This window comes from Salvia splendens, chromosome 2 (assembly GCF_004379255.2).
Source record: "Salvia splendens isolate huo1 chromosome 2, SspV2, whole genome shotgun sequence".
Taxonomy (NCBI): domain Eukaryota; kingdom Viridiplantae; phylum Streptophyta; class Magnoliopsida; order Lamiales; family Lamiaceae; genus Salvia; species Salvia splendens.
In genome coordinates, this window is record NC_056033.1 from 30,137,446 (window position 1) to 30,147,629 (window position 10,184).

Genomic DNA, 10,184 nt, shown 5'->3' on the forward strand with positions numbered 1-10,184 from the left:
ATCATTAACACACTATTGTCAACATTGTTTCATTCTCCTTTTTGTTTCTTGACAACTCAAACTCCAAAACATCCTAGATTCAAAAGAAGAAAATGACTCAAGTCATATACTATAATAAAGGTTACCAATTTTTTTCAGGACCAAGACGATCGTACCTTCATAGTACATATGGAAAACCACAACACTTTTTTCTGCTACGAATTTTAGAACTGCAGTTACAAATCGATCAAGAATATTGGGATTGGTACAAATTGTTGGTATTCTAATGTGAAAAGGAGGGTCAATGTTTGCATAATTGGATAGATACAGGTTTGAGTGTCTTTTAGTAGTAAAATACACGAAATTAAATAAATGGGGTATGTAGCCCACAAGCTGGAGGACAAAGAAACAAGAAAAAAGAGATGGACACTGTAGACCTTTAAGGGAGAATCTTAGGAAGTGAGGGTTTTATTGGGATATAAAAACAAACTTTGATATTGATACCATCGGAGAATGACAGTTGATCACGCTATCCAAATTTATTTAATTACATTACCACTTTCTTAATTTATTACATTACTCTATAGTACTACTATATTACAATACTTTCTTTCTTTCATTCAACCCATATATATAATGTCCTACTATAATATATAGTATTATATAGTATAATGAATTACAAACCCACAAGTTTATATATACACGCACATGCTTTCTATGAGCACTATCTATGATTAACGAGTTAATTCATAGTACTAAATATAATTTTTGTTTAAAAAATATATCTAGTGAACCACACGTACTATACGTGTCATGTATGTTTGAATCACACATATGGACTTTTGTAATAATGAGAAAATGGAAAAGTGATGAATAAAATAGTAATTACTATATAATTTAAAATTTAGAAAAAAGAAGGGGCGAGAAATTCTTGAAAAATCAAAGCATTTTCCATGCGTTAATGGTTTGCCCAGGACCACATTGCCCTCAATTTAAAAGCCATTGACCAATGAACATGCCATGGGGTCCTCAACCAGCCTAATTAATTTTCTTTAACTTTAAATTATGAAAATATTAAACCACCTAAAATATGTGTAACGTTGTCAAATTTCTTGAATTTGTACACAAACCATGGTTTAACACTTGTTAAGAGGGTTAGGTTTCGTCTCAAATATAGTATTCAAATTTCCGAATTTTCTACCTAAGAGGCTTTGCCAGCTTGAGATATTTTGTCCCATTTTAAAACTATATTGATTGAATAGAATAAAATAAAATTGTGGAAAAAAGAGATGAGATGACAATACCATAGCTTTTTGAGAAATAAGTAGGTGTTATGGTAGTTGGTCCCGCGTTCCTTGGGCATTTAAATTGCTTTATCTTCAAACTCTATCTTCCACCACATAAATAAAAATCATATATTATAGTTCAAAAAATAAAATCTAACACAAAGGGACAAAGGAAAATTCAATTATGAAACCAGGGGACCCCCTCCTTACCCATCCGACACTCCATTCACAAAAAGATAATAAATTAAATTAATGCTATAATATATGATGGGTTTTATAATCATAATCATAATCATCTACTTAATTTGTTAATTATTAGTAATTGTTAATTGCTAATCCAAAATCCTTAGTGGAAGGGGACGTTACCTCAGCTGTATGTATCTTCTGACATAATAGCATATATAACGAACTCACAAACATCGACATCTTTTTTTTTATATCTGTCTGAAAAGTTTGATTTCTTTGCGCAGAGAGATGCATCAAATGATTTGGAAAGGAGAGTCAATTCAGTGAGGTTGTTTGATCAATTACTCAAAGAGAGAGAAAGAGAAGGATTTTTAGAGAGAGAAAATAAGCATCGATCCATGGTAGTATTAGTAGTATTTGTTTCATAGTACTTTTCTTGAAGAATCCGTTTCCCCCTATTTTTAATGTATTTAATTATTTATGTTTGATTTATGTGTGAAAGAAAAAAGAGCCACAAATTGTGTGGATAAGTGAGTGAATAAAGATGGGCATCTTTTTCCAAGTCTTTTTAGCACCTCCCTCTCTCTTCACTTGTTTGTTTTTCTTTATCTTAGTGAGGGAGAGAGAGTTGCAGACAGCCATGGATATTGTGTCCGATCACATATTCTTAGACTGAAAAAATCACACACACACACACACTCTCAAAACATGCACACAGTGTATATCTCTCTTCATACATAAATTCAAATTACTTGAATTCAATCCTGGTGAGTATATATGTTTGATAGCTCTTCTTCTTCTTCGTCTTCTTCTTGTTTGGGTTGTAGAGAGTTTGTGGGTAATTGTTGTTTGATTATATAGAAATAGATGGAACACGTGCACAGAGAAATCTTGGTCAGACGAGGTAGAGCAATAGTGTTAACCTAACCAATCCCTTTCACTCCCACTCAATCTCTCTTTCCCTAATAATCTATCTCTTTTTCTGTTTCTTCCATCACCCTATCTCTATTTGGGAAATCATATCTAGACTGGTCACACCAGATTGTTTCTCTTCTTCACCTTTTGAATGTATATTTAATTACTTTTCTTTGCTGGTGCTTTGATTATATACATATGTTGATTTAATTTGATTGTAATTTCAGGGCTCCTCCGATCACAGATATTAGTAGGCTATAGTCAACCACAACAGTTTCCATCACTCAACTCTCTTACAGGTACAACAAGCACATATATATATATTTATATTTAGATATGTGTGTGTCTCTCTCTCTCTCTCTCTCTCTCTCTCTTGATTTCTGTGAGTGTCGGCCTCGGGTGTGAAAAGTAAGTCGGATTGGATGTTGAAGTGAAAGCTAACGTAGTCTATTTTCCCAGCGTGTTTTCATAAAATATAAACTCCGATCATCATCATCGATGGCGACTTACTACCACGGCAATTCTGATATCCAAGGCGGCGGCAGCGGCGACGGTCTACAGACGCTGATTCTCATGAACCCCGCCTACGTCGGATACTCCGACAACCCCCAGCCCAGCAGCAATTTCGTATTCCTCAACTCCAACCCCTCCTCCCTCCACCACGCGCAGCCGCCGCAGCAGCAGCAACATTTCGTCGGCGTCCCCCTCAACACCACCGCCGCCGCCGCAACCACCTCCGGCCCCTCCCAGGACCACTTCCTCCCCCGCGTCCCCTACAACCTCTACAACCTCCCCATGGAGGCGGCGGCGGCGCGTGACGTGACACGCGCCGCCCCCCAGGGCCTCTCCCTGAGCCTCTCATCCCAGCAGCCCCAGTACGCGTCCTTCGCCGCTGCCCGGGAGGTGCCGAGCCAGCCCTTAGTCACCGCCGTGTCCTCGCCGCCGCGCTGCGACGACGTGAGGGTGTCCGGCGGGTCGCCGTCGTCGGCGTCGGGGGTCTCGAACGGAGTGCAGAGCGTTTTGCTCAGCTCGAAGTATCTCAAGGCCGCGCAGGAGGTTCTCGATGAAGTCGTTAACGTCGGAAAGGGAGGCAAGGCCGCCTCCGCCGCCGCGGAATCGTCCAAGCCGGCGAAGAGCAGCGGCGATTCAGCCGCTGTGGCCGCCGCGAGCGGCGACGGACAGAGCACCGCGAAACGTGGCGCGGAGCTGAGCACAGCAGAGAGACAAGAAATACAGATGAAGAAGGCGAAGCTGGTTAACATGCTAGATGAGGTAAGTCTATTGAGTAACTCAAACTTATGAATTTGTATGTCTGTGTATAAAATTGATTGGTAATTGTAGGTGGAGCAGAGGTACCGACAGTACCATCAGCAGATGCAGATGGTGATATCGTGGTTCGAGCAGGCGGCGGGGATGGGGTCGGCGAAGACCTACACAGCTCTGGCGCTGGAGACGATATCGAAGCAGTTCCGGTGCTTGAAAGACGCGATTCTAGGCCAGATTCGAGGGGCGAGTAAGAGCCTAGGCGAAGAAGAGAGTCTGGAAGGGAAGATGGAAGGTTCTAGACTCAAATACGTGGACAACCAAATCAGGCAGCAGAGAGCCTTGCAGCAATTGGGAATGATCCAGCACAATGCTTGGAGACCCCAGCGAGGCTTGCCCGAGCGATCTGTCTCCGTCCTCCGCGCCTGGCTCTTCGAGCACTTCCTCCACCCGTAACTCTCTCTCCTTCTTCCTCCATCTCTTCCCTCCATTAATCATCTAACCCAAACTCTGTCTTTCTCTCCTGCAGCTACCCGAAGGACTCGGATAAGCTCATGCTTGCAAAACAAACCGGCCTCACCCGAAGCCAGGTATCATTTCTCTTTTTTTAATAGTTAAATGAACATGAATTTAAAAACATAACATAAACTCATTTATCATTCAGGTGTCAAATTGGTTCATCAACGCCCGCGTCAGGCTATGGAAGCCTATGGTAGAGGAAATGTACATGGAGGAAATCAAGGAGCAGGACAAGACAAACGGAACCCCCGAGGACAAGGCCGACCATGAAAAATCCCAACACCACAACAGCAACAACATCTCCACGTCTCCGACCACCACCATAATCCCCGGGGGATTCAACCTCTCCGAAATCGACTCCATCACTCAAGGAGCCAGCCCGAAAAAGCAGAGAATCGCCGACGCCGACACAAAGCCGCCTCCTGACGTGGACAGCGACGCCATGACCATCAAATTCGGCGACAGGCAGGGCAGGGACGGAACCGGGTTCACCCTGATGGGGGCGCCCGCGAACTTCATAGGCGGGTTCGGGTCGTACCCGATGGGGGAGCTGGGGAGGTTCGGAGCGGAGCAGTTCCAAACGACGCCGTATTCAGGGAACGGGGTGTCGCTGACGCTGGGGCTGCCGCACTGCGACAACATATCGATGTCGGCGGCGCACCAGAGCTTCCTGCCTAACCAGTCGATGCAGTTAGGCAGAGGAGTGGAGATGGGAGAGGCCAACGATTTCGGCGGGATGAACGCCGCGGCGGGGCCCAATGCCAACGTGTACGACAACATCAACATACAGAACCGGAAGCGGTTCGCGGCGCAGCTGCTGCCGGACTTTGTGGCTTGAATTTGGATTAATACTTACTCTATTGCCGGAAGAGGTAAAAAAGGTTTAGGCTGTTCTACACCATTGTTATTGCTAGAATAGACAATGAAACAAAGGTTTTAGATAGTACTCTACTCTACTACTCCTCCATAGTTACTATTACTATATATTATAGTTTTATCTATCTACATATATAAATGTATGTATGTATGTATGTATACATATTCAAGAACATAAGTTGTTACTTTAGGATCTTAGAGAGATCATGTGGTTGGTTGGGGATTGTATATTAATTTTGTTTCCTGCAGATAAATAGATGTTGATTGTGATAATGTAATGTGGAGAAACTTGTTTATTTTGGTTGGTATACAAACAATAAAGAGTGGTTTCACATTTTACTCATTTTGCATATATTTATATAAAGTAGTATTTATTTTCCCTATGCTCTAACTTCTAGGAAAATTGACAGAGTCTGCTCTTGCAGCATCTGCAGCCGATCCAATGATTCTACTTTGTGGCATTAAAGATGGATAAGATTAAAATTAAAAATTACTAATGAAAACAACAAGTCCACTAGCTTAAGACAAAGATTAGAGCTCAATAATCTATTCTTTTTTACATGGCTATTTGAGCAGCAGACTGCGGCACTAAAGCTAAAATGCCCCATTATGAGATAGAGCAATTGTTAAAAGGAACGATGGATGATTGTTACATTTATCTTTATTTAGACCTTTGCTTCCATGGTAGAAAGTCTTGACAGACTAGCTTCCCTTTTCGTTTTATTAATAATTATTTTTAGTAAGTATTTTTATTATTACTATTATTATTATCTATAATTATTGTCGTGATCATATATGATGAATTGGGATGGACCACCTTAGTTTTAAGACACTTATCCTTGACTGACTCGTGCTTTTTTGAAATGGCTAAGGATGATGTTTGTGATAGTGACACTGTGTCCTTTACATTTGAATTACTAGTGTCCACACCCGTGCTATACACGGGACATAAGATTTTTAAATTATGTGTAAATAAAGATAAAAGAGTATGAGTTAATTAGAATAAAAAATTAATAGTAAAAATAAATACAAAATAGAAAAAGAAAGGAAATAAAACATGTGCAAATAAAGGCAAAAAAAGTAACAACAGAATAAAAGGAACAAAATAAACATATCACCAAAATATGATCTACAAAGCACCAATAGTTCATAAGTTTTGGAAAACCTCTTTGTAAACAACATTTACAGTCGAATCACCCCTACTATCATCATCCTCATGTTTACAAACCAAAATCTTCAGACCTGCACGACTCGTAACTCTAGATATAGCAACATACAATTGACCATAACTGAAGACTGGTTTTCGTAAGAATAACCCAACATGAGCCAAAGATTGACCTTGAATTTTGTTAATAGTCATTGCATACGACACAACCAAAGGAAATTGTCGTCCTTGAAATTTGAATGGCAACCTTGGATCAGAGGGAATCAAAGACATTCGATGGATCAAAACTTTATGCCCAACATCATGGCCAACCAACACTTGTGCCTCCAAAACATAATCACCTAATCGTGTAATTAGCAATCTTGTGCCATTACATAATCCATTCGAGCGATCTATATTCCTTAGCAGCATCACAGGAGTACCAACTTTCAGCAACAATTCATGATTAGGTGTACTTGAACACTTCAAGTTATTCAAAAACTCAACAGAATGTAACTCAGCTAAACCACCTGATGTCGAATCTGAGTTGGCAATACTATCAGAGCACAAATAAAGACAACCTTCAGACTGATCCAACGACATCATGAATTGATTAACCTCGTCAACAATCTCCAACGTAGGAGCAAGTATAGCACGATCATGCAAGCAATCACTCAACTCTTCATGATTCATATAACCTGGATATATCTTCGAAACAATTGTTTTCAAAGGATCACCAGAATTAGACAATACAATGTTAGAAGGAAGAACAATAGTCACTTCACCATCATTTGAACCACCAAGAACGTCATCTCCAATTGAAGCAACCCAAGAAGAAAATTCCTTCAAATGTTCTGCTTCATCACAAGATGCGGCACTCAACAGTCTCATATTTTTTTAAGCCTCAGAACCGTACAATTCTTCCAGAGGTAAGAAGAGGTAATAACAACATTCACAACATCTTGCCTACTACCCTTAGGAACAACAGGCAAGATTTGTCGAAAGTCACCACCAAAAATAATAGTTTTTCCACCAAATGATTTCATCATACTACTCTCATCGCATACACGCATGATATCTCTAAAAGTCCTGTCCACATCTTCAATGCAATGTTTATGAATCATCAGAACTTCATCCCATGTGATAAGCATAGCTCTAACAATAAGTTCAACAAGCGCACTCCCAAGTTTTATGTTGCACATGGAATCTTCATCAACATTGATGGGAATCTTAAAGCGAGAATAGGTTGTTCTACCTCCAGGCAACAACAAAGAAGCTATGCCACTGGATGCCACATTTAAAACATTTTCACCCCTCGAACGAATCCCGGCTGACAAAGAACTCCAAATGAAAGTTTTACTAGTGCCTCCAAAACCATAGACAAAAAACATTCCTCCACCATTTGAGTAAACAGATGACATAATAGTATCATCAACATGAAGTTGTTCATCGGTAAACTTGAAAAGAAAGTCCAAATGTTCTCTTCCCAAAGCTTCACGATCATAACACAGCTCATCGCTAATCAATCTATTTTCAAATGTTTCAAAAAACTCAGATTTTGGATAAGGCATACCTTGGAAATCACGCAAATTTTTCTCAACATTTAACAACTTCTCAATCTCCGCTAAAGCAAAAGTTTGGACATCCTCATCACTCAGCATCAACCCTACAACAAAATATAATTTTTTATTTTACTAAACAAAAATATTTAAAACAAAAAAATTACAATAAGCATAACCGTGAAAATAATAGTTACCTGGATGACTTCTCAATTTTCGTTGATTATACAAAACATCTTCAGATAAATACTTCCAACAACTTCGCCAAACAAAATCCGGTCTTGAAATAGATTCTGACGTCAACAAACTAACAAAAAACAATCTTATGAAATGCGCAGAAGACGAAAACGATGCCTCAATAATACCATCAACATATTCTTTATCATCGTCCAACAACCCTAAAGCAAAACAGACATCTCGGAAGGTATCATACTGAACACCATTCACACATCTACGTAGCTCCTTTAACAATATTTAACAAACATTTTAGGTAATAGATATCACTAGAACCAGGAGCGACATAAAACAACCTCCCAATGGAGAAACGTTGCTTTCTAGGTTGCCAATGATCGATTTTCCAAACAAATTTGGTAGGAAATTCACCATAAGTGAGATCACGACCTTCTGAATAAATCTTGTTTGCATCCATCCAACCCAAAAACTTGCTCTGATGAATTGTATTTCGATTCAAAACATTATCCAAACTCTCTCTCTCATAAAAAATAACACTGCTCATTCGGAAGGTGAAAACTTAGTCTTTCAACGGAGGGGTCTTTATACTGAATCTCAAACCCCAAAATTCTCCAGGCAGCTTCACATGACGAAATGTATCTACAATCGTAGTACAAACTAATTTCATCCTTTATTTGATCAGAAGCATATGCACCGGTTTGGAAAAAAAATGTAGTCCCACGATCATGGCCTTTATTTATGTACTTAAACAAATACTTAATGGATCAGGACTGATTGCATCACTCGACATTAACGTGACCACCATATTTCATAAGTAGCGCACGATTGTGTGGAACAGTGTATCTATTATCCAAGGGCACCCCATCCTTCACAATAACATGACCACTATCTCTACGTTTGTAAACAAGATAACCCTCATCGTCGAACGTCATTGCATGAACAAATTTTTTTGGAAAGTATTTTGAACAACTTCCATTATGCATGCAAGGAGAAGATTTTCGAACAACACCACATGGTCCATGCATCATATACTCCTTAACATTCTCATAATAGCCTGGATCATTTACTGGATCGGGAATCTCAGCAGAAATAATCTCATCGATACGTTGGGGCCGAGGCTGTTTATCCTCATTGCTTAAGAAAAGCAAAATGTGGGAATGAGGCAATCCACGCTTCTGAAACTCAACAGTATACACCACTGCAAAAAGTTTAAATAAAACATTTATTAAATTTTTTTAATAAACTTAAAAAATCATACAAAAAAATTATCAATGAATGTTATCAAACCTGCTTTCACAGCTCCAAAGATTTTTTTTGGTTTTAATATCTCTTATAAAACCATCCAACTTAACTTTAAACATCCTACATACAATATCAGGACGATCATCTGATTTTAGACCCTTAATAGAAAGAAATCTAACAATTTCTGGCCACTTTGGATTACACGTAAAGGTAATAAACATAGATGGATAACCAATCGATCTACAAATAGCCATGGCATCTTGGTAATTTTGGATCATATATCTTATACCACCAACAAAACTGGAAGGCAAAATGATTCGTTTACCATGCATAGAACCATCTGTATCACCTCGCAGTACAGCCTCCGCCAGACCACTATACATCTCAGCACACAACCTTTTCTGTTGGGTTCTCACAAATAGTAGACGACCAGTCTCAACCATAGTATAAGCATCGACAACAAATTGTTGGAATAACTGTCGAGAATACAACATGGCAGAACACTCATTCAACTTATCATGCAACGAGTATGCAAAAAATTCTTTTGGGCTAACTCTCTTTCTATTGCCTGAAGAAGTGCCAGAACCTGACAAACCAATCTTTTCACTATATTGATCCTCACCGTAAGCGAAAAGCAAAGGATACTATAGTGCAAGATAAGAAGGATACAGTTTGTTAATACGCTGCAATCGACCAGATCTTTTTTCAACAATAAAATTCCGATCACCCAAGGCTTCATCAAAATCACTAACCACAAGAACAACAATCTTGGAAACAGTAGGTAGGTTATAAGTCCTGCCATCCCTACCTCTCTTGCCAAGCAACCTTAAACTAACATTCGGGTGGTTTTCTTGATTAATTTTCTCTTTGACCATTCGGAACGTTTTGACCAAAACATTTTCTTCATCCAACATTTTTGTAGATCAAACACTATTTCTGAATGAAGATTATTAACATCATCATTTCCCTTGTAAAATTATATTTAATTCAAAACAAATGAAGAAAAATTCAAAGTAAATAACT

The 10,184-nt window shown here is 39.1% G+C and overlaps 2 protein-coding genes across 4 annotated transcripts; one reads left to right on the forward strand and one right to left on the reverse strand.

Annotated features, from left to right (window-relative positions):
• Positions 1 to 1,720: 1,720 nt before the first annotated feature.
• LOC121792152 (BEL1-like homeodomain protein 1) lies at positions 1,721 to 5,363 on the forward strand. Of its 3 annotated transcripts, none has more exons than XM_042189981.1 (6): positions 1,721 to 1,852; positions 2,594 to 2,665; positions 2,826 to 3,638; positions 3,708 to 4,081; positions 4,159 to 4,219; positions 4,294 to 5,363. In XM_042189981.1, the coding sequence occupies exons 3-6, from the start codon at positions 2,865 to 2,867 to the stop codon at positions 4,984 to 4,986; spliced, it is 1,902 nt and encodes a 633-aa protein (XP_042045915.1). In that variant the 5' UTR covers positions 1,721 to 1,852; positions 2,594 to 2,665; positions 2,826 to 2,864; the 3' UTR covers positions 4,987 to 5,363. The 3 variants fall into 3 exon arrangements, with proteins under 3 accessions (XP_042045915.1, XP_042045914.1, XP_042045916.1); XM_042189980.1 differs by lacking the exon at positions 1,721 to 1,852 and adding an exon at positions 1,946 to 2,218; XM_042189982.1 differs by lacking the exon at positions 1,721 to 1,852 and adding an exon at positions 2,295 to 2,519.
• An 808-nt stretch (positions 5,364 to 6,171) lies between these two features.
• On the reverse strand, positions 6,172 to 7,059 carry LOC121778095. The gene has a single exon (XM_042175381.1). It carries the CDS (start codon positions 7,057 to 7,059, stop codon positions 6,172 to 6,174), a length of 888 nt encoding a protein of 295 aa, XP_042031315.1.
• Positions 7,060 to 10,184: the final 3,125 nt, after the last annotated feature.

Excerpts from the sequence above, each read along its gene's own strand:
- LOC121792152 (XM_042189981.1), top strand. The coding sequence starts at position 2,865 with ATGGCGACTTACTACCACGGCAATTCTGATATCCAAGGCGGCGGCAGC. Across the intron at positions 3,639-3,707 it reads TGGTTAACATGCTAGATGAG|GTGGAGCAGAGGTACCGACA; the intron begins GTAAGTCTATTG and ends TGGTAATTGTAG. Across the intron at positions 4,082-4,158 it reads TTCGAGCACTTCCTCCACCC|CTACCCGAAGGACTCGGATA; the intron begins GTAACTCTCTCT and ends TCTCTCCTGCAG.
- LOC121778095 (XM_042175381.1), bottom strand. The coding sequence starts at position 7,059 with ATGAGACTGTTGAGTGCCGCATCTTGTGATGAAGCAGAACATTTGAAG.